Source organism: Gasterosteus aculeatus, chromosome 17, assembly GCF_964276395.1.
Source record: "Gasterosteus aculeatus chromosome 17, fGasAcu3.hap1.1, whole genome shotgun sequence".
NCBI lineage: Eukaryota > Metazoa > Chordata > Actinopteri > Perciformes > Gasterosteidae > Gasterosteus > Gasterosteus aculeatus.
In genome coordinates, this window is record NC_135705.1 from 11,054,709 (window position 1) to 11,078,622 (window position 23,914).

The window sequence follows — 23,914 nt, forward strand, 5'->3', positions numbered from 1 at the left end:
TGGAGTCCCATTATGTAAACTTCTAATACCCGCGTGGCTCGACATACAAGTGGAAAGGTGCACCGTGGGAAGCAATGCCCGCATCCAGAGGATCGAGGAGAAGGTCCACTCTGCTATTTGTAAAATAAACTGGAGCTGCAGAAAGAATTTGCACGGGATTCTGGTGGGTTCACAACTCGACAGGAAGAAGTATGCAAACGTGTACGGGTTTATTCTGCATTGTCCGACACTTTAGTTTTACGAGACAGTCAACGTCGCGTCGCAATAATTAAGTTGCGAATGTGGCTTTTCGATAACGTAATACTGCGGTAATAACAGTATTTACTACAAGCTGGATACCGCAGAGTCAACGACGCGGCGTGTGTGTGTGTGTGTGTGTGTTTTTTGTTGCTTCGGAGAGTGGGCGTGTTTTCATCCGCATAACGGGACAGGACGAGGGGGAAAGGATTTGTCAAGACATTTTTCCAGGACCAGCACTTAGTTAGCGAAACATCCAGTTCAACAATTCTAAAAACTTATGCGCCACGCAGGGACGGCGGACGGGCGGTAAGGTCGCGAGCGACGCGCGCGCGTTCTACCTGCCGCCACCAAATGAGCCGCTGAAGAGCAACGTCTTCACCCTCCGATCCGAAGTTATTGCGCGCACAACTGTAACACGTAACGTGGTTTTGTTTTACGAGAGGACGCCGGTATGCAAAGCGACAAATCGGAGCCGAGCGAAGCCGAGGGCGCCGAGTGTGTGAGCGCGAGCGACGCCGAGAAGAAAGCGCTGCGTGCGGCCGGGACGGGAGGTCCCGAGCCGCGAGGAATCAGCGCGGTCGCGGTGCTCTGGACGTTTGGGAAATGTCTGGGCGCCTTGTTGCCCGTCTACCTGGCCGGTTACTACCGGGTCAGCACCAGCCTGCTGGTGTTCGGGATGATGGTGTACACGGGATGGAAACACGCCCGAGAGGCCAAGGAGACGCGCCTGAGGTCGGCCATGCAGCTGCTCGACAACGAGGAGGAGTACATGTCCACGAAGGCGTTCAGGGGGAAGCGAGGCCTCCCTGCGTGGGTAAGGAATGAGCCTGATGGTGTAAACACAAACCAGCTTTGTCCTTATCCTCCCGGGACCCACGGGGACCTACACGAGACAGCAAGACCGCAGACCGGGGCTGCAGTGACCCTCAAGTCATAATATTACCAAAACATTAAGATACAGTTCGCAGGTAAAACATGCAGTAGGTCCTAATTGGAATTGCACACAGATGTCCCTTTCCAATCAATACAGTATTTTTCTCTCCAATTCATTCTAAGCCATTAATAATAATAATTGTGTAACGTGTGTTTTCTATTTCTATCTTGTCTGAAAGTATTACGGCACAACAAAGAAACTCAAAACTAATCCCAGGTGCAATTTTAAACTAGAGGTGGCTGGGGATTGTGCACAAAGTATAATAGCTTTGATTTGCAATTTAGACCCTGAGAGTGTGTGTACATAAAAGGGAATTGCTGAAACCCACGTGGGCCTTTGATGAACATCTGCCCACGCCCAGAGAAGGTTCCTGTGGAGACACGTTTTAGAGCATGATTTCAGTTCTGGTTTTATTGAGAATGAATACACGGAGAACACATTTCACAAGCTCATCTTGTAAAAGTGTTCTGACACATGAAGGATTCATTCAACGTTATTTTGACAGTTTAATTACTTGCTTTCCATTTTTCTTTTGGTAAAAGTCATACAGTCGAAAACCCGGTCGAAAAAACCACTCGGATAATATCAAGTGTGTAATCGATGACATTTCCCGAGATAAATGAGCTCTGACTCACTTCCGAATCCTGTTGTGAGTTTAGCGGGCCCTTTGAATAATTTAAGGATCTGCGCTCATTGTCTTTCTTTCTTTCAGGTCAGCTTTCCAGATGTTGAGAAGGTGGAGTGGCTAAATAAGGTAAATATCTGCATGTTCCTATTAAACACAGCGCTTCCACTGTTTTTACTTCACACAAACACTCAAGTGTCTCCTCCTGTGTTGAGCCCGAAGCAAACCCACGTCTGTCTGCTCAGCTGCTGTGCTGATTGACGTTCTGTGCAGCATGCCAGCTTAATAGCTGGTAGCACGGCTGCTGTTTGCTGCCACGTCACAGAAAAGGCCACACCCCCATTAGGGTAGCCGCTGTGTCTGTGCTGCAGAGACTGCAGGCCCTCTGCCAGACAACCCTCTCAACATTTCCATTTCACTACAGGCGATCTCACAGGAAGGAGGGAGCTTCCCAGCCCCCCGATCTTTATATAACTGCAGCCATTGTTCACAACCCCCTTTGCCGTTTGAAGCTTGGACAAAATAATAAAGATATACAGTTAGAAAAGCACTCATGCTAAAAGAACCACGAGATCTAAGCGACAGAGGGACAGACAAAGCAGTGATCTGAGACGGGTTACTGGAGGGGAGGTCAGCAGATTTCCTTGTTGCTCAAGCTGCATCCCTCCCAGGAGCAGGCAGCTGATGACTCACTCTCCACTTATGCCAAGCTGAAACCAACTCTTTTTTTTTTTAATCTTCCCTCACCGTCGAACAAACAAGCAGTGCTTTGGCTAGTTGTTTGTTTACCAAAGGAATAAAGAGTACTGTACATGAAGCACAGTTAACATTGTGTAAAACATGGACACATTAAGAGCATAGGATTCTTTGTGGTATATGTAAGGCTCAAGTACTGGCAACAGCTGTCTCCGTCCGATGGAAGCTGTGTCATTTGGTCGGCCGTTTTGAGACAGTGCAGTTTCTTTTCTCAAAGAAGTGTTCTCTGGTTGCATACACATGTCATAGTATGCATCTTAGACACAAGAGCACTTTATAACCACATCCTTGTTGGCCTGCCTAGGTGATGCATCAAGTGTGGCCATTTGTTGGCCAATACCTTGAGAAGCTGCTGGTGGAAACCATTGCGCCATCCATCCGAGCCCAAAATGCCCACCTCCAAACGCTCAGCTTTACCAAAGTGGATATGGGAGACAAGGTGAGGACATTTATAGCTCAAGTAGAATGTGACACTACAGTAAAGACTCACACAAATTATGTTTTTAATGTGCTGAAAATCGTCTCATTTGTTCGCTGCAGGCCATGAAGGTCGTAGGGATCAAGGCACATACTGAGAATGACAAAGGACAAGTCCTGCTAGATCTGTATATTAGGTGAATGCTTATGAACATATCCTTGGATTTGGGAACATCATTTACATTGTACCACAACTTTTAGAAGGTACTACCATTGATTACATGTCATTCTTCTTATATCCTCAGCTATGTTGGCAATGTAGAGATCAATGTTGAAGTGAAGAGATACTTCTGCAAAGCTGGAGTCAAAGGAATACAGGTCAGTTTTCTTTCAAGATTAAAAGTATTCTATTGAATTACAGAGTAGCATGCTATTAACACAAACATGTTTAATAGCATGTCTGTTTAAATGGATAGTACCACTCTGTCAGTATTAATCCATGGTTTTCACAAACATCCGTTGTGTTCTTCTGTCTTCAGCTGCATGGGATGATGCGGGTGATTCTGGAGCCCTTGATCGGAGATGTGCCCATCGTGGGTGCGGTCACCATGTTTTTCATCCAGCGGCCTGTACGTTCATCACGTTCACTCCTTTTTTATTATCGCTTCTCAACCCCCAGTCCTGTAAATATCATGTATCTCGTTGGTATGTCCGATGCTTTTCACCCTACCGATTTCACATCAATCCCGATTGATTTGCTGTACACAGCACATTCCTTTGTGTTGTCTCTTACCAGAAACTGGACATCAATTGGACTGGACTCACTAATATGTTGGACATCCCTGGACTGAAGTGAGTCATACTGAAATAACCCTTGATTGGTTCACAAATAATTTATAGCCTTAACCTCATAATAAACCCAGCCTCGCTATATTTATATTAATGTGCGGGTTTACACGGTGAATAGTAAATTATAAAGTCACTACAGCAGTGCATTTCCATTAAAATGATGTTTCTTTGTCTCAGTGTCAAGTCGGACAGCATGATTATGGATGCCATTGCTTCTTTCTTGGTTCTGCCCAACCGCCTTGTCATCCCCCTGGTTCCAGGCCTGCATGTGGCCCAACTACGCTCTCCTTTGCCCAGGGTAAAGCCTTAATATCCAACTACAGATGGAGGAAGACTATTATACCCTTTTCACTTCTCAGCCAATACCAGTAAATTCTATTTTACTTTCCTAGGGTGTGGTACGCATCCACCTGCTGGAGGCACAGAATATAGTAGCCAAGGACAACTACATGAAAGGTGTTATGGCCGGCTTGTCTGACCCCTATGCCATACTGAGGGTGGGCCCTCAGACCTTCACCTCCAAACATGTTGACAACACAGACTCTCCCAAGTGGCAAGAGATTTATGAGGTAAGTAGAATGAAAAGTCCCATGGAAAGCTTCATATTTGTGTCATCATTGCAACAACTCAATCATGAATCATTTCACTTTGTCCTCTATCTGAGTGATTAGGTTCTTACAGCTCCGGGAATGTTCATTTTCATTCATGGTCGCATGAGGCCGCAGCCAGCTTCCATACATTCCCTCTGTCAGTCTTCATGTCCTTGTGTGTGTGTGTCCGGTGCATCAGGTTATAGTCCATGAAGTGCCTGGTCAGGAGTTGGAGGTGGAGGTATATGACAAAGACACAGACCAGGATGATTTCCTGGGAAGGTACATATGCATATTCATGTCTTTGTGTGCCGAGGTTCAGCTTTGCATTGTCACACATTTGTCGTCATTCCTGGCCAGTTGGAAAAATGTACGCTGATTCTTTATGAAGCATGAATCTATACTTTTAAAGTTTCATCATCCTCCTCCATTTAGGACCAAGTTGGATTTGGGCATTGTGAAGAAATCCATAGTTGTGGATGATGTAAGTAAACGTTATGTTCGTCTCAGTCACAGTTTGAACAAGCCATTTCTTAATTGTTTGATTGTTAATGTATTCTTGTGGCTTCTTCCCAGTGGTTCAACTTGAAAGAAACTCCATCGGGACGGGTTCATTTCAGACTGGAGTGGTTGGCTCTGCTGCCTGGCACTGATCGACTGGAGCAGGTTTGAGTCCATGGATGCACTGCTCTGATGTATTAATATCCCTTATACTGTAGAATCACGTGTTTGCAATTGTCCCTCAGATGCTGAAAAGGAACGAAAGCGTCACCAGCAAGACTGCGGATCCACCGTCTTCTGCCATCTTGGTTATATATCTGGACAAGGCTGAGGCACTTCCTGTGAGTCAAATAGCAGGCGCTGCTCTGCCCACAACCCTGCTGAGCACAGAGCTGCTTCCTGTGTGTGGTTAAACTGGGGCAGAGCTGTAACTGCCAGCTGTCACGACATTCCACAAAGCTTTGCTGCCTTTGCCTCCGACTCCGTGCCCTGCATTGCATTGTGGTTAAGTTCACCCCATGCTTGCTTCTGGGTCGATACATACACAAAAGGAAAAATGGTTACAGAATCTTTGAAACAAGGCTCAGTCTTTCTGACTGACGTTGCAGACTTATACTTACCCGATCTTACCGCGCTGTGTGGTACTTTCTGTCAGTTATTTGTGCTGTTGCTATGGTAACCCTGTATTGTTCAAATCAACCCTGTGTCAGGGTGGTGGATATAGTCTATTTATTGCTGTGCTCAAAGTATGCTACTGTTCACATGCCTCACTGTCTACTCATATTTTCCTGTAACTTTGTATCTTTTAGATGAAGAAGGGAAATAAGCAGCCCGATCCCATAGTGCAGTTGTCTGTGCAAGACATCACTAGAGAAAGCAAGGTATTTACCTGTTAAGAAAGAAACAATTACAATACTTAGACTTAGTTGATCGTGTTTCATTTATTTATATTGAAATGCACACTATTTATTTTTGTCTTCAGACTTGTTACACAACCATTAATCCAGAGTGGGAGGAAGCTTTTACGTTCTTCATCCAGGATCCCCGCAAGCAGGACATAGACATCCAGGTAACAGCTCATGAGATTAACTTGAACTTTGCGTCTGGTATTCTCATAGCCTAACTTCTTTTGCTCTTATTTTGGCTTTCCGTTATGGTAAACAAACCAGGTGAAGGACGCTGACCGTGTGCAGACTCTGGGCAGTCTGACCATCCCTTTGTCCCGTCTGCTGTCCAATTCTAATCTTTCTCTGGACCAGTGGTTCCAGTTGGACAACTCTGGATCTGCCAGTCGCATCTATATCAACACAGTTCTCAGGGTAAATGGCAACAAGGCCGATTCACTAATCCTGCACTGCATCAGATCAAGTCGTGACAAATAAGTAAAATGAACAGGCACAATATTGGAGGTTATTAATCGTAGAATCAAAAATTTGATTTTGATCAAACCTTTTTCTTACATAAAATGGTGTCCCAACGGTGTCTTTCTTTTGGAACATAGGTCCTGTGGTTAGATGAGGAACGGGTTGCAACTGATGTGTCATCAACTCTGGAGTCTGGAATGTCCAGACAGCTGCCCCAGCAGACCTCCCCTCATTCTAGCTTTGCCACAGAGGTAATGGAGGACATTACACTTTGACTTTGATTGTGTTCTCTTAAAATGCCTATTCTTAGTCTAATGTGTTTCCAATATATTTTAGGGACTGCTTAGAATTCACCTATTGGCAGGAACAAACCTTGTCCCGAAAGATAACCTAATGGGAGGCATGGTGAAAGGCAAAAGTGACCCCTACGTCAAGATCAACATCGGGGGCGAAACATTCGTAAGCAGGGTTATCAAGAGTAATCTGAACCCCGTGTGGAATGAAATGTATGAGGTAAATAACACCAGGTCATGTATTGAAAGTAAACAGTTTAACAAACTGGATTGCCGTGGATTTGTAAATTGCTTTCCGTCCTTTCAAATTTGCAACATTTCTTCACCCCTTAGGTGATTCTCACCAAGCTGCCTGGCCAAGACCTGCAGATTGAAGTGTTCGATAAAGACATGGACATGAAGGATGATTTCATGGGCCGGTACGAGTGCTTTGAATAATCATATTATGAAATAGAATGTTTCGATTTAGAGATGAGTTCTAAGCTCAAATTTCCCAATATACAGGCTGAAGATCAACCTGAAGGACATCATTGATTCACAGTTCACTGATCAGGTGCGATGCTCCTTTCCACACAGGTTTCTGCATATTTAGCTTCAAAAAGCGTGGTCAAACTAAGCGTAACCTATAACACAGTTCCTGTTTTAAAATGATTCAAATTCTTCTCTCAGTGGTACACTCTCAGTGACGTGAAGTCTGGTCGAGTTCACCTGATACTGGAATGGGTGATGGCAGCGTCACAGTCAGACAGATTGGACCAGGTTTGTATTCCCAGATTAAACGTGGATTGATGGACCATTGCTGGTAAGCCTCATCCATACTCACTGGTCCTTTCTGAGTCATCAGGTTCTTCAGTTCTATTCCCGGCAGTCCTACCAGAACAAGGCGGTTCCTTCAGCAGGCCTGCTGTTTGTCTTCATAGGGCAAGCAGACAGCTTACCAGTGAGTCCTTTTCTACTGATGTTAAGGGGGGCGTCATGATTTGCAGTTATTGTTTGTAACACATGTGGTTCTATGCTTACGGCCTATTTGTTTCTCAACAGGTCAAGAAGAGTGGTAAGGACCCAAAAGTAGGAGCAGAAGTTACCCTTGGAGAAGTTTCTCGTAAAACAACAGTAAGGCTCCATCTGCCTCTTGCTTGGAATTGTTGTAAGCGACTTTGTCCCGATTTTAAGAGGGACATGAGATCGGTCACTAATAATAACTGGCTCTTGTATGTCTGTAGGTGTGTGATCGTACCACATCACCTGAGTGGAATGAGGCATTCTGCTTCTTGGTTCGAGACCCCAGAGAAGATATTCTTGTTGTTAAGGTACGCTCGCTGCCGTGCAAAATTAGAGCAGGACAGAATGACGGTCGGTCAAAGAGATGCAAACAGAGTGTGTTCTCTGGCATATCAATGCTACCTATGCAAACACCCTGCATTGTTTTTCTCCAGCTCTCCCACAGCTGGACGTTGCCCATTGGTTCCCTGGTGGTTCCAATCAGAGAGCTGCTTTCTGAGCCAGAGCTGGTCCTGGACCAGTGGTTTCATCTGGATGGAACTTCACCTGCGAGTCGAGTTCTTCTCAGAGTGGAACTCAAGGTGCTCATTCTGTTTGAATTATTTTCTAAATGTCCATTTGTTTTTCTTGATTTCGATCTCCGTATTACTTTCCCTCTGATTATCTTTCGCCTATTCTAATTTGTCTGTGCATCTAACTGTAATATCTCTGTGAGTCTTTATCTTCTCCATATTTCCTGTTTGGCCGCTTCTTTCTTATATATATATATATATATTACAGTATAATTTATTTCTTTGTCATGACGTTTTTGAGGGGGTTCATTAACTCTTTATTTCTACTGATTTTGAAATACAATCACAAAGCTGGTTAACAATGTTAAACGACAATGATTTTGACTCACCTGCAGATGCTGATTCCCCACAAATGTCCCGGTACAACTGACAAGGTTGTTGTCACTTCAGCATCGGACCCTTCCCCTGCTTCAAGAAAACAGGAAATAGACACAGTGCTTAGGTAAGATAGTTCATTTAAAATGTTTGTCCATGCTTTCCATTGGCCGTTTTGTCATTTACTTTTTCAATTGTTACTTTTTTGGTTTTAGGTCAAGTTCAGTGGACGTTCCTCCTGTGGAGAATATCGCTTCCTCAGCATCCCTACATGAAAGTGTTGATGTAAAGAAAATGGCAGCTGATGTGACTGAAGATAAGGTGGAAGAACTCCCGAGCCCCACCACAACACAACCTCCTCACACTTCCCCAGACTTCAGCTTTGCCAGCGAGGTACCATCACAGAATTGGGATCTACAGGAGCAGATACATGCTGCACGGCATCACACGATCATATTTGAAACAAATACTATCGATGTAAAGCATTTAACGATCCCTTCCTGTAGGGGCTGCTGAGAATCATCCTGCTGGAGGGCCAATGTCTGGTGGCCAAAGATAACATGATGGGTGGTATGGTGAAAGGCAAAAGCGACCCCTACGCAAAGATCAATGTAGGGGGAGTTGCATTTCTGAGTAATGTGATCAAGGAGAATCTAAGCCCGGTCTGGAATGAGATGTATGAGGTTCGTCAATAATATCTGCTTTGAGCATGGTTTTAAAATAAGATTTACAATACAACTTTTAAGTTAAACTACTTTTTTTTTTACTAATGTAACTATTGTGTCCTCTCAGGTGGTGCTGAGGCCTCAGGCAGGACAAGAGGTGCAAGTTGAGTTGTGTGACAAAGACATGGACAAAGATGACTTCCTAGGCAGGCAAGGGCCAATGTGGATGTTTGTAGGAAAAAAACGTGTTAATCAAGTATTGCTTAAATTCTTAAATGTTCAACTTCTAATGTATACAGACTGTTCACAGCATTAGCAAATATCAATAACAAATGTTTTTATTCTGAGCAGATGCAAAATCAGCGTGGCAGACGTCATCCGTTCCCAGTACACAGACCAGGTCAGTATTACCAGCCGTGCTATCTGAGTAATTGCTGAAGTCTCATCATGGTCTTTAAGTCAGTAAGTGTCCCTCTCTGTTTCAGTGGTACACACTAAATGACGTGAAGTCAGGACGTGTCCGCCTGATACTGGAGTGGGTACCAGCAGTGTCACATCACGACACCCTGGACCAAGTTAGTGCCCCATAATCATGCTTGTGTCCATAATCTTTATCAATCGTGTTGTCTATTCTTCCCAGATCATTTCTATTCCACAATGATTCCGTTTACTTCACCATACACATCAGTTCTGAGTCACTGGACTTATTTTTCTTGTGATTCTCTGCTGCAGGTGATGCAGGTGCAGTCTCTCCAGTCTTTCCAGAACAAGGCTGTTCCCTCTGCAGCCCTGCTCTTTGTTTATGTTGACAGAGCACGCTCATTGCCTGTGAGTCCCTTGTCATTTATTACATTAAAACACTACAACAAGTGTGCTGTTTCAGAGGTATAGATGCATTATTTACATGTGTGGAAAGAACGTGTAAATAAACATGCTGAAAAGCTTCTTCTATTCCTTTGGATAATGTTTTTGTGAGTCTTCACTGGATTCGAATAAATGAGTTTAGTGAAATAGTTTGTTGCTTTCTGAGCAACAGTCACTAAGGACTTGTGATTTGTCATGTGATGCCATTCTTCAGAAATGTCTCATTTTTTAAAGGAAAGAAGTTGGGTCTTGTGGTTGCCGTAATTAGAGTGAGGGAATACTAACTGCTCACATTATGTTTTGGTTCTTTCTGTTTTCAGTTCAAGAAAAGTGGAAAGGAGCCCAAGGCTGGAGCCGAGCTTGTTTTTGGTAAAACCACCTACAAAACCAAGGTACAAGACTGATGATAAAGACATTGAACAAACCCACACTCTCGCAATACTAGAATAGGTATAGGTAACCAATGAATGTTTCTGTCAGTCATTTAACCGATAAAATAATAGTCCCAATTATAATTTCCCAGAAATATAACCAGTTTGTTGGCAAATAGTTCAAAATGTTATGGAATGCATGATAGTGGGATGTTTAAAGAAAAAGAACTTGGTCGCCACCCGCTGGTGGTATTGAAAAAGACATAAGACTAGACGGTTATACTTTCCAAAAACTTTATTAGGCTTTTCAAAAAACCGACAGAAGCAGAAGAGAAGTAAAAACGTGTTACAATAATTGCCAAATTCCCCCCTTCTATTTTTCAATCTGAAGGTATGTGATCGCTCCAGATCACCTCAGTGGGATGAGGCGTTCTACTTCCAGGTTCGCAACCCCAGACAGGAGATGCTCATAATAAAAGTGAGTGTACTGCATAACAGTAGCTGAAGACTGCTGCGAGTGTCAGGAATGTCTCCCAATCTGACGTCATCCATGTGTCTCTAGTTGTCGAGCGCCTGGGACCAGCCAATGGGATCTATTGTAGTGTCTGTGAGAGAGCTGCTCTCTAAACCACAGCTGGTCCTGGACCAGTGGATGCCTCTGGATGGAGCCTTACCTGAAAGTGAGATCTTACTCAGGGCCGAACTCAAGGTAAGAGAGGAAACTCACATGGCGTTGTTACCGGTGTCATTGATACGCAGAATAGCCCAAAGCAAATGTGTTGTTAAAAGGTCCTGAGCTCAAGGATGACTGAGGCTCCACAGCCTTCTGCTCCCGGTTCAAAGAAGGACCCGACGGCTTTTTCCACAGACAGTCGGGACAAAAAAAGCTCAGAGCTAAAAAAAGATGAGTGAGTATTGTGTGCGTCGTTTAATAAAACACATAAAACTCTTAAGACTCTAACTTTTTTTTTTTTTAAAGAAACACTAAATGGTATAGAGTGTCTATTTTTATTTTTAAGAGTAGTTTACAATAAATACCAGTCTATTTAAAAAGTATAGTGCCTTGCTGTTGGTAGGATGGACAGGCGAATATATACACACATAAAAGCTGATATTCTCTGTTAACTCCAGTCAGGGGTCTTGCTGTGGGGTTTTGTAACAGCAGTGTGCACTTTCAGATCGATTGCCGTATCCAGACAGTTCAAACACTCTGAAGCAGCAGATGCTGCGGCCCCTGCAGAAGACGCTATTTCTGCTGAACTACCTGCCATTGACACTGAACGTGATACGTCCCCTCCTGCTGCAGTGAGTCATTGTAGTCAGTTGTCATCATGTTCAACCTGTCTATTTACACCTTCATAACCTTTATGTAATTGTGCTCAGCGGGAGGAGGAGCCAACAGATCCAGAGGAGCATCCCACAGAGTCAGACATGGGAGCTGAAAGAGAATTTGAACCGAAGAAAATATTAACCACAGGGTGAGCTTCAGTCGCAGCAAATAAAAAACTATGTATTTTTGTACCCTTTATTGTGATCCATAAACATGATATTCATTACGAGCCCTATAAGAATGATGTTTGCATTTCTGCCCTGTGTATGTGAAGTACTGGTTTAGGAAACCTTGCTCAAGCCACAGTGACTAGTCTTCCCGCTGACACCGTGGGGCCAGCAGACGACACAGAAATCCCCAATGCCAGGGAAACTCTTCAACCACACACAACCCCCCAAAAGCACTTTGGTGAAGAGGTGAGTTTATGCCTTGATCTTGAGTGAAAGTTAAATAGTTAACTTCTGACAACCAAACAGTGGTATTTGTTCGTTGTCAGTGTTTCTTAATGATCATCTTCACAGTCATTCTTCTGGATGTGGTGTGAGGGACACATGCCTGATCATCCACGTTGCTCTTCAATATGTTTTGTCACATTACCAAGCTGCTATATTGTGCGACTCGCTTTATGTTTTGTAACATTTACCGGCTTCATCCTGCAGGGGCTGCTGAGGATTCACCTGCTGGAGGCCCAGCATCTGGTTGCCAAAGATAACCTGATGGGGGGCATGGTGAAGGGCAAGAGTGACCCCTATGTCAAGATCAACATAGGGGGTGTCACATTTAAAAGTCATGTCATCAAGGAGAATCTGAACCCAACGTGGAAGGAAATGTATGAGGTATAAGGTATTCCGTAGTTTAAGCATTGCATATTGTCTGAATTTCGATGTGTCTACAGTATTTTGGAACAAAGTGTTTTATTTGTATTTTTAACAGCTGGTTTTGAGTGAGCACAGTGTGCAGGAGATCAAAGTTGAAGCATTCGATAAGGATTTAGATGCTGATGACTTCCTTGGAAGGTATGTTCTTTTGGTTAGTCAGTCACTTCCATAAACAGTTAAGATAAAAAAGTCAATGGTTATAGCTCTGAAATGTAATAGCAATTCACTGTTGATGTGAGTAGATATTTATTAATACCTGGAAATGTAGGGTTCATTTATTTAAGTTCTATTAATATTCACAATTTCCTCAACATGGGAACTTTTTGCCTCTGTAAGTAAAACGGTATGTTAATCATTTGCCTTTATGTTCACAGATTCAGTATCAAACTAAATGAGGTCATCAGATCACAGTACACGGATCAGGTTTGTCAATAACACGTGACCAAAAGCCTGCCGTGTGATTTCTTAACCCTGAACTCTGTAATTTCCTTACACAAAGGGCGGTGCCCTTCCTCTTTCCTTGTCTCTGTTGTAGTGGTACACTCTGAATGATGTGAAGTCTGGTCGGGTTCACTTGATACTGGAATGGGTTCCTACAGTGTCACATTCAGTCAGACTTGACCAGGTTGGTCCTTACTTGTGTTTACAGCCCTATCACCCGTTGTTGAATCTCCTTAAACAAGCACTATTCGCGTGTCCATAACAAAGCAGACTTTTAGATAATGCTGTGGAGTCACATTCCAACACGCAGGACACATTCTTCACACTGCAAAATAATACTCTGCCTTGCGCCGTGCCGCAGGTGCTGCAGCTTCAATCTCTCCAGTCCTACCAAAACAAAGCTGTCCCCGCCGCTGCCCTCCTTTTTGTCCACTTGGAGAGAGCGCATTCATTACCTGTAAGTCCCCGGTTGTTATTTCCATACTACACAATAACAATAAATGATTTCTCGTATGATAAAACACAAATGCTTCTGTCTCTGTTCATAGTTGAAGAAGAGTGGAAAAGATCCCAAAGCAGGAGCTGAACTTGTTTTGGGTGAAACAACCTACAAAACCAAAGTGAGACTTTTTTTTGCATGGCGCTCTATTGTCGGTCTGATAGATGCATTCTTTTTGTAACACCTCTAATATTTTCATCTCTTAAGCTGTGCGAGCGCAGCACCAATCCTCAGTGGAATGAGTGTTTTTACTTCCTGGTGCACAACCCTAAAGATCAGATGCTTGTAGTAAAGGCAAGACTATTTTTTACTTTGATTCTGCATTTCACCTTTTACAGCAGTCGCGTTGAAGTGAGTTATTCAGTCCCTTTCTTTCTGGCATTGCAGTTGTCCAGTGGTTGGGATCAGCCAATGGGATCACTGGTGATTCCTGTGAATGAGCTGCTTGCAGAGCCACACCTGGTCCTGGACCAGTGGTTCCACCTGGATGGAGCCACCCCTGATAGTCAAATCCTGCTGAGGGCGGAACTCAAGGTGACAAACACATCCGCCCTCAAACACACACACACACACACACACACACACACACACACACATATAGTAATACATTACAACAAATAAACAATGTAACTTCCTATTCAATAGGTTCTACATTCCAAAATGGTGGATATGATCGGTCCGGGGACACTGCCGTGTGTTGCCTCTGGCTGTGGGCAGGTGAAGTTGTCTCTTTCTTATGCCTTGCAGGAGAGACACCTCACTGTCATCGTCCATGCCTGCAGGTGTGCTTCCTCATCCGTGTGTGTTTTAGTCAGATTGTGTTCTCACCAATGATAAACAATTGAAATTGTAGTTATTTTAGCCTTCCTCGTGGTATTTTTTCCAAGTCAGGTTTTGTATCTAGTTTACTTCCCAGACATTATGTTTATAGTAACATTGGAACATTGCTCAAATACACTAGAACTTCTAAATGGTCTTAACGCTGTTTCTCTTTATGCATACAGAGGTCTGTTGTCTCAAAGTAAGGATGGAGTAGACAGCTATGTTTCCCTTATGCTGCTGCCAGACAAAAGCAAAGCCACCAAGAGGAAGACAGCAGTGAAGAAAAGAGACCTCAACCCAGAATACAATGAGAGGTAACTAAATAATTTAGTAGTTGTATTATCATTACATTCCTGTGTTGTTTTTATCTATCTCTCAAAGATTTGTTAGTGTCAGCAGACACATTTAATCATCTTTGTTGATTTTGTTTAAGGTTTGAGTATGAGCTGTCTGTGGATGAGATGAGGTTCAAACGCCTCATTCTATCTGTGAAGAATAATTCAGCCTCATTCAGGAGCCGAGACATCATTGGACAGGTCAGTCTGAGACCTCGAGGCTTACAAGTGACCATCAGGGTTTCCAAATAATGTCATACTGGATGTGACTCCTCCTCAGCTCGCAAGATGATTTTGTTAAATCTAAACCTGTACAGATGTGCCCAAGAGGTTCACTAATGTTACGATGTCTAGGAATGTATAAATTAGGGCTGTCAATATTGCTCAAAAATGATGTTCAAATATTTGCTTTAAAAAAACACATATATTCGACTATCTGGTTGCGCATTATGTCAATAACAGGAAAAATTAATACAACTAGACATAACTACTTGTATAGGTAATTTATTTAAGTTTAAACATATTCAACAACATATTACCTAGACAAAAATAAGTAAATGAACTAATGGCCAAGAACGCAGACCTCTCTCTCTCTCTCCCTCTTCCTCCCTCCCTCCCTCCCCCGCATCGTCGCGCATAGCAGTTTAAATGAACGACAACAATAGAGTGCTGATCAAGAGTTTTGTGCAAGCAATTTAAGGTCACGATTCTTGTCCCAAATATGGCAGGCTTCATTCAGTGATTGACAAATATTATTAACATGAATGGAAGTTTTACCGTACCGACATTGAGCGCTCTGAGCGAGCTGTGCTGGTAAACATGGAACTTTTCTTTGGCATGAAACAGCAAATGAGCAAACCAGTGCATGAAACTGTTGTAGTCTGTTTTATTCATGCAATATATAGTCAGTAGTCAGGCGCGTAGGTTTTTAACAAGTATTCAAATATATATTTGAATATAGAATATTCGTTGACAGCCCTAATATAAATGTTTGGAATTGTGATTTTCAAATTTTCTTTTAAAAAGATGTACGTACAGCTTAATGTTGACGTGTCATTTGTATTCTTTAGGTGCAGATCGAGTTGGCCCACGTCGACCTGGTTTCTGGTGTTACAGCATGGTGAGCAGAGTAGACTGTGAGAAAGTTTGTTCATGTGATACTCTTATTTAGAGGGGACTGAAAAACGGTCAGTTTCCTCAGACAGAGGACGGGGACTGTGGTCAGCTTGGAGTAACACGTGAGCCTCTCCTTGCATGCTGACGCAACCCATCCATATGCTCAGTTAAACAATATTTCACTAAATTGACCACACTGCCTCCTGTGGAGCTTTGATGAAGATAAAGAAGTATATTTTACTTCAAAGAAACTGTCACAATGTGTAATATATTGAGTGTGCACCACATATATAGATAGCAGACAAGTTGGTTATCGTTCAGGAGAAATTTCTGCCTAGTATCTCTTAACCGTGGGCCTTTTTTCTTCTTTTACAATGACCATTAAATGATTGCTTATGATTTAATTCATAGTCAGTTTTCACTCGTCCCTGTCCCTCTTTTCATTTCAGGTTTACGCTGAAAGTTGAAGCCGAATAGTTGTATGCTCCCGATTGTACAATGACAATATCACCACTCAACCTGGCGCTTTACCACTGCTGCAGCTCACAATGATGCCTTCTCCTTCCCACGATGATGCCTTCTCCTTCCCACACTGATGCCTTCTCCTTCCCATCGCTGCATTCAGCCTTACCTGTATTCACACGGCTCCCCGTGTATTACCACGTAGAATAGAATTGAACTGCACTGTATATTCAGATATATATCAAGAAGCTCACCAAAGACAAGTAGGCTGATGTAGCTTAGTTGACAAGGAAAGGCTGATAGTTCAAATTGATTGAAGGTTATTTACTATATGAAGAGATAGTAGTTTGAAGAATATGTGAAGCAAGTGAAGGATGAACGGATTTAGAAAGAATAAAGTCACATTATATTGTTTTGTTTGCTTTTCTTAGTGTGATAATGATTATCTTATCTGGAGTGCAATTTTGTTGGTTCTGTTTTGTCAGGCTTACTTTGACGTTATTCTATATTTCACAGCGCATTGCGATCTTTTAAATTGCTTTTGAAATTTTATATCTAATTGTTTTTTAAGACACACCTACTTGACAGTTATTTGATGTTTGATTTTGTGTATATCACGTATTAGTTACACCTACTTCAGTTATGTGATGTTTGATTTTGTGTATATCACGTGTTAGTTACACCTACTTCAGTTATGTGATGTTTGATTCTCTGTAAATCTGCAAAGATTTTGTGTTGAAAGCTGGTATGACAAAAATAAACCGAATTGGCACATCTATTTTTCTTTAACAGTTTTATCCACAAAAGCTGGACTTGAGTTGAGTAATCATATTTGTGATGTTACACAGAATGTGGGGTTTTGTCTTGTTTTGCCAATTAGATGGTACGGAAGAAAGAATTGCACCAAGAAAGAATTGCTTCTGCGATGCAACAGCTCACAGCCCGAAACCTAAACGTACCCCAAATCCAACACACCGACAACCTCACGTACTGTAAGAGAAAAGTCCACAGCTGCAGGGACATCTCTTAGTGAAAAGTCCTCAGCTGCAGGGACATCTCTCAGCGAAAAGTCCTCAGCTGCAGGGACATCTCTTAGTGAAAAGTCCTCAGCTGCAGGGACATCTCTTAGTGAAAAGTCCTCAGCTGCAGGGACATCTCTCAGCGAAAAGTCCTCAGCTGCAGGGACATCTCTTAGTGAAAAGTCCGCGGCTGCAGGGACATCTCTTAGTGAAAAGTCCTCAGCTGCAGGGACATCTCTTAGTGAAAAGTCCGCGGCTGCAGGGACATCTCTTAGTGAAAAGTCCGCAGCTGCAGGGACATCTCTTAATGAAAAGTCCTCCTCTTCCCTCGCTCCCCACACTGTGACGTCACTGTTCTCGTCTCGCGGAGCCACTTTCGCTTTCAATTATCAGGAAGAAGCAGCGTTGAAAGTTGGGAGCCTGGTGAAGGTTAGTCGATTCATATGCGTCATACATTCATATATTACGTGCTGTATGGAGAGTCTGAACGTTAATGTAACGTTTGTGACAAAACGATGAGTGAAATAAGAATAATTTCAGGCAAATGTACAACCGGCTAGCTTACGCGCAACGTAAACGAAAGTGGAGTGGAACAGTACCTACAAGTTATTTATAGTTTTCACATTCGACCCTTTTTTACAAGGATATATATTACACGCATTATTGGTAGTCGATGAAACTAGTTCAGTGGGACAACATACAGGGACTCTGTCACCATTGTTTTGGTTTGTGTTGAAGGAAGAAGACTCAAAATGGCATGCAGTAACCAAGATGAGCCCATGGAGGTGAGTCAGCTTATGTCGAGCAAAAAGCTATTTAGGGAGCTGTGATATTTTGTGTGAATATATACAAGTGAGTGAGTGGAGTTAAAATGAAATGCAATTGCAAATGTCTTATATTTGAACCTCTTGTAGGTTACTGACGCATGCCAGCAGCCTCATGACAAGTTGGCTGAGGTAAGTTAAGTGTCGTGTGAGACGTGACGTGTTCAATAAAAACGAATATCCCGGTAACCGATCACAATCTATGGAAGCCCATTTCCGCCACAAAAAAGAAGGGTTGTAAAGTCGAAATTATGACTTAATAAAGTCAAAATTATAAGCGAAAAAGTCGAAATTATGATTTGGTTGGTGACTGCGGTCTACGGTCACACAGAGGTGTCGATTGTGTCCGAATCTGTGAATATCTTGCCAACTTTACCGAACTGTAAACGTCCTACGGACACTTGCATAGTGGAGTGCACTCTCATAACAAACAGGGACGACGGGGACGTCCGACTTTCAGGGGAGACTAAATTATCTTCGATATTTCCGAGTCCGAAATAAATCAAACTTCTAGGGAGATAAAATACGTTCCGGGTGGTAGTTATTCCGTAGTTATCGTGATTAGTAACGATTGAAAAGTCCTGATGAGAGTTCTCTCTTTATTGAACCAGTGTTGCTACTTTCTCAATGAGGAAAGACACTGCAGAATCAGCGGCGGCTTTGCGCATGCGCGCGGTGATTTCAGTCCGGACGTGACGTACGTCTCCTCTGGGCTCTGACTGCAGTCACTGCGTCACGTCAGACGCCACAAAAGTCTCCAATAATACCAGGTAAGGTCGCTGGTCGCTTTTGACAAGAAGTCGCCAAGAGGATTTGGAAAGTCAATGTACCAAACAACGAAGGAGCCTGCGCATGCGCATTTCTTAAGTCATAATTTCGACTTTCTAGCCCTTCTTTTTTTTGTGTGTGTGGCGGAAATGGGCTTCCATACAATCTCCACCCTCACGGACTGGACCCTCACGGGAGACTCGCCCCCGCTGAGTCGCTGACTCTGTGAGGGCTTAAATCCGTCCCACTGGCTGCATCCTTAGGGAGGTCGACGTGGGCCGGGTCCTTCGACGACCACGTAGTCTAAAACAAGCAGTCTCCAAAATGAAACAATCCATTTAATTATTATTAGTTTCTACAAATTGTAACGTAATTAAAGCAATGTTAGTTAATTTTATAAATACATTACCTCCAATAGCATATGGATGTATATGACCTCAATGCTTTATACACAACATGCACAAAAATATGACATAAAAGCAGCCAGTTGTTGTCATTCACTTCCTATTGATTATTTCCACACTTCTCTAGAGATAACGTTAGTTATTTTAAGATGAATGACTTTTAAGATGAATGGCATTGATGATTTTGTACTATCTTGCTTCATTATGCAGTTATATTAACTGTAACATGTTTTCTGGCTCTGTCACTTTATAATAGAACAAAGAAGAAGGTCAAGTTTTTCTCTCAGTCAAGTGGTCAGAGGGTTTTCCCCGGCAGAAATATAAAGTTGAACTGGAGAAGATGCTTCAGAGTTGGGCCAACAATCACAACAACAAATACTCTGGAGACTGCAATGTGTTGAATATCTTAGAAGACAGGATTGCAGTTATAAGTCTTCAACCTGCTCCAGGTATAGTATGACATTTAAACATTATACATTTAAATATAACATGTTAGATTTTAAGTATAGAATAATTTTCTCCAATTCTATGGGAAATCTTACTTTTTCCTTTCAAGCGCTGAGTGAGCTTCAGAAACTAAGTGGACAACAACTGGTGGCAAAAGATGGAAAAATGGTCACAATATCGGCTATTTCTTTGACACCGTTTGAGAAACAAGCACCAGAGGAAGCTTCAGGAAAGGTCCCTCCTTCATCCGTGTCAGAGCATCATGATGTACGTACTGTGTGGTGAATCTGCAGGACTGAATTGAATTCAAAATGATGGCTTTGTACTTAGTTAGTATGCTGTTTTTTTCAGGAGGAAGAGCAACCTTCGGTGCAGCATAGAGCAGACCCTACAGAAGGAGAGGAGTGCACTTGTCCTGTCCCAGTGAACGATTTCTGCTACGTGACCCACATCCACAAGAAGGAAATGGAACGTATTGCGAAAGAGAATGGAGTTACTATCACGGCAGAAGTGCTTGTGACGTTTAAAGAAGGATCGATGAATGGAGGCCCTCAAAAAGCTCTCTCTGAGTTCACAACCCTTGTCCAATCTTGTGAATCAAATGGCTCAATTATTCCTCTCAAAGAAGTGAATTCAGACTGGAAGGACACAATAAAAATCCAGAGAATGGAAAACAAGCTTCTGCTTACCGTATCGCCTGAAGAGATGACCATATTTGGGCCAAGTCAAAGTCAAGAAGCCTTCAGAAAGTCTTTAACCCCAAACACAAACACCAGACCCTGGTTGGGAGAGTCTCCAGTGCTGTCTCAAGACACTTCCCTGAACAATGGCATGAGCACCCCAGACCCGCTTGTCATTGATGGCCTGACCATGGAGGAGAGCTACTGGAAACTGATAACCATTTCCTTCAGCAATAAATTGGCTGATATCAAAACTAAGTTCGGTGTGGACTTTAAAGAATCGTTTACCCAACCGGGCAAAGTCAAAGTCAAAACTTGCTACTACAAAAAATCTGGAGGAAACATGTCAATGGAGAGCCACGCTGTCAGGGCTCTTCTTCATCTGTACCAGAAGACTGCAACATCACCTATGAACTATGCCCGACAACCGGGTGCCATTGGACGGACTGACTCTGAGTCGGACGAAGCCTCCGGTGGACGTGGGTTCAATGGACAGTCGGGATACAACACTGAAGCACCCGCAGAAGGCGGAGCAACAGCAGGCAACTCAGCAGAAGACAAAGAGTGTCCTATATGCAAAGATACATTTAATAATAAGAAGCAGCTCAGGTGTAAACATGAATTTTGTAAAGAATGCCTGGATAGATCAACCATGAGCATGGGACCCATCTGTCCGGTTTGCAAAGACGTCTTCGGTCTGATGGAGGGAATGCAGCCACCAGGGAATATGACGTGGACTTCATGTCCCGATAACGTCCCTGGATTCAAAAACTGTGGCAGTATAATCATCCACTATAATATATTCGGTGGAGTACAGACGGTAAATGACTTCATTCAATTTGGCAAGTTTTATTTCTAATATGGATGTCAGTTATTTTGACCTTTTTTTAAATTTCCCTCTGCAGAAGAAGCATTCAAATCCTGGGAAGCGTTTTGAAGGTATTCAAAGAACCGCATATCTGCCAAATAACCAAGAGGGCAAAGAAGTGCTGCACCTGTTAAAGAAAGCGTTTGACCAGAAGCTCATTTTCACTATTGGGACGTCCGTAACGACTGGGATGGACAATCAAGTGACCTGGAACGATATTCACCACAAAACCTCTATTACTGGGGGACCAGAGAGGTACAGTAGCCAAATCTCTTCCTTCTTTTTAATGTAAATATTTTAAATGTAAATCCTGTTGAAATGCTAACAACTGTGTGTATTAACACTTTGCTCTGCTTCCACTCTGCTTCCACAGGTTTGGGTACCCTGATCCTGGCTACCTGAGCAGAGTCAAAGAGGAACTGAAGGCCAAAGGCATCAAGTGACGACTTCCAGGGAAAGTAAAGGAGAGATGTTTTCATACAAAAAAAAAAATGTATATGATCATGTAGAACAAGCAATTACTGTAATGCACATATTATTGAATTTGTTTCTGTCTCTTAATTTTTCATATGATCAGTATGGGTGGCTTTGAGGTGTGTCAGACAGCATTTGCATCTGAAAAGTTTATCGTTTAGTAGAATGTATTACCTTCCCTTATGAAACCTAACTTTCTTTAATGAAGGATTTCTCATTATTTAGTTGATCGATAATATATAACAGAACAAGATGACATTTGATTATATAAATTTAACTTTATGACTACAGTACGCGATCTGATTTACAATTTGCAATAAATGATTAAACCAACCCAAACGGACTCATTGTATTCATCACTATTTTGGCATTTGTTGAGAAAAAAACTCAGCACACATTTCACTTGTTTTCTGTACAATTGTTTTTAAATTTTTATTTATAACAATATCTGTTATTTAGTTTGTAAAGTACTGCAGCAAAAATTAAACATTATTTCTTTCCAGAAGAAAGTCTGAGCCTCCATGCATCGTGTACTATAAAAGCTATTTTCCATTAGAAAAAAAACAAGGACTAATCACAAACGATTCTGAAAATGCATGTATGATTTTGCAAAAATGTTCTTTAGGTAAAATGATTGTACTTCTTTCTCAAATAAAGTCAAAACATACAACAGCGTAAAATATCGCTTGCTGACAGGAAAGCAAAATAAAAAGTTATTGTAGTTACATTAAAGATAGGTGTTATTTTTAACGTGCATTAACATGGCCGACACATTTCTGTCAGACTGCAGAATTTCGCGACGAAAGGCTGAGCGCAAGGACGTGTCAGAGCGACCAGAATGGCAGCATTAGCAGCAGCAGGGCACAGAGGAGAGAGCGAGAGATTAGAAAGAGTTCAAGAAGAGCAGACAAATGCTGAAGACCGAATGAACATAATGCACTTTGAGACTGAGCCATTACAAAACTGTGACCGTACAGACTTTGATCTTCTTAAAAGAAGCTAAACAAATCTACTCACAAAGCCAAAGTGATGATATATGGACAGAAAAAAAAAGACAAAGGAACATGTTTTTTTTAGATTTCACTCTTAATTGCAGCCTCCCTTTCCTTGTGAAGGAAGACTGTCTTTACATCTGTAATCTCCGACCACCGCGGCTGGAATGTTTGACCCATGACCAACTTTCTCGCTCTTCAACTCAACAATCACACACCAAAAACAAATCTCACCCTCTCGCTTGAGCAATAAACTGTCATTCAACGTAATAAAAACACACATACCTGTTTTACATTGTACGGTATAAAGCCTACAGTATACACTATGCCGTAAGGTATGATTTCTGTGCAAGGAAGACAACACAATCATTTCATGAATATTGTTCTCTGAAAAAAGTTATGTGGAAATAGTGTAGTTGCCATCTGGTGTTGACATCTTCCATGTGCTGTACACAAACGGTGCTATCACAACTCTCCAGCAAGACAACATATGTACCGATTTAGAAAACTTTTGAGTTTTGCCTTTCCCGCTCAAAGTCAACACAAACAAACAGTTGGCACTGGTGAAATGGAACAATTGTTTTTTCTTTTCTATACAATTCATACAAAAATAAAAAAATTAAAATAGCTCCAAATGATAGCTTTTCTCCAGATTTTCTTGTTTCCATTTCATTTTGCACAGAGGTAGTGGCTATTTAGGTAAAGGGTAAGGGACAAAGTGTAAATTAAAAATCTCTTATAGAAAATGTTAATTCATTTTTGACCAGAGGAATCTCAAAAGAACAAAATATAATACTGCAATCACATACAAAAGTAGTCCTTCATTTTTGTACATTTTATACAGTGTTCACAATTTTTGGAATCAATTTTCTCTCACACTTTTTTTTCTCCATTTTCTTTTCTTTAAAAGGCCAAAAGAGGGGGGTGTTTGGGATATTGTGATGCACGCCAATGCACAGTCTATGTCAGCGGGTCCACGAGGGGCTCCTCATCTCCACGTGATAGCAACTCCTTCTTCTCATCTGTGCTGGCCAGAGAGTTGCGGCTGTTGTGTGCTCCCATGTACAGAGTGGCATACACTGGGTTTGTGAAGTTGGTGGGCTGAAAAGGGGCCGTCCATTAGATGCAACACATGCAGTACGAGCAGAGGCTACACCATTTGTGTCTGTGTGTGTGTTTGTATGAATGCATGTCTAG

General features: G+C 42.3%; 3 protein-coding genes across 7 annotated transcripts in view; 2 read left to right on the forward strand and 1 right to left on the reverse strand.

The window, feature by feature from the left end:
• Nucleotide 1: 1 nt before the first annotated feature.
• LOC120835293 (uncharacterized) lies at nt 2–17,019 on the forward strand. The gene is made up of 52 exons (XM_040204088.2): nt 2–1,054; nt 1,887–1,928; nt 2,860–2,994; nt 3,096–3,169; nt 3,278–3,350; nt 3,512–3,601; nt 3,769–3,824; nt 3,999–4,119; nt 4,214–4,390; nt 4,611–4,693; nt 4,847–4,895; nt 4,988–5,077; nt 5,158–5,253; nt 5,722–5,793; nt 5,895–5,981; nt 6,082–6,231; nt 6,414–6,527; nt 6,613–6,789; nt 6,903–6,988; nt 7,074–7,122; nt 7,239–7,328; nt 7,414–7,509; nt 7,611–7,682; nt 7,793–7,879; nt 8,006–8,152; nt 8,479–8,585; nt 8,674–8,851; nt 8,965–9,141; nt 9,251–9,333; nt 9,475–9,523; nt 9,609–9,698; nt 9,856–9,951; nt 10,308–10,379; nt 10,750–10,836; nt 10,921–11,067; nt 11,148–11,266; nt 11,537–11,663; nt 11,742–11,836; nt 11,963–12,104; nt 12,348–12,524; nt 12,622–12,704; nt 12,941–12,989; nt 13,102–13,191; nt 13,369–13,464; nt 13,556–13,627; nt 13,714–13,800; nt 13,894–14,040; nt 14,152–14,288; nt 14,511–14,642; nt 14,762–14,864; nt 15,734–15,783; nt 16,229–17,019. The coding sequence occupies exons 1-52, from the start codon at nt 692–694 to the stop codon at nt 16,254–16,256; spliced, it is 5,496 nt and encodes a 1,831-aa protein (XP_040060022.2). The 5' UTR covers nt 2–691; the 3' UTR covers nt 16,257–17,019.
• Nucleotides 17,020–17,502: 483 nt separating this feature from the next.
• dtx3lb.2 (deltex E3 ubiquitin ligase 3L b, tandem duplicate 2) lies at nt 17,503–22,058 on the forward strand. Of its 2 annotated transcripts, XM_040204156.2 has the most exons (9): nt 17,633–17,689; nt 17,999–18,045; nt 18,175–18,216; nt 18,696–18,854; nt 19,513–19,705; nt 19,813–19,970; nt 20,055–21,203; nt 21,289–21,506; nt 21,625–22,058. In XM_040204156.2, exons 5-9 carry the CDS (start codon nt 19,597–19,599, stop codon nt 21,692–21,694), a joined length of 1,704 nt encoding a protein of 567 aa, XP_040060090.1. In that variant the 5' UTR covers nt 17,633–17,689; nt 17,999–18,045; nt 18,175–18,216; nt 18,696–18,854; nt 19,513–19,596; the 3' UTR covers nt 21,695–22,058. The 2 variants fall into 2 exon arrangements, with proteins under 2 accessions (XP_040060091.1, XP_040060090.1); XM_040204157.2 differs by lacking the exon at nt 18,696–18,854 and having other exon boundaries at nt 17,503–17,689.
• Nucleotides 22,059–22,128: 70 nt separating this feature from the next.
• The window catches only part of LOC120835292 (low-density lipoprotein receptor-related protein 1), a 72,205-nt gene continuing 70,419 nt past the window's right edge, over nt 22,129–23,914 (reverse strand). For all 4 annotated transcript variants that reach the window (XM_040204087.2, XM_040204085.2, XM_078092132.1 and 1 more), the window contains one exon: nt 22,129–23,818. In XM_040204087.2, the coding sequence (XP_040060021.2) occupies nt 23,678–23,818 (141 nt within the window). In that variant the 3' untranslated portion in view covers nt 22,129–23,677. The remainder of the gene's footprint in view (nt 23,819–23,914) is intronic.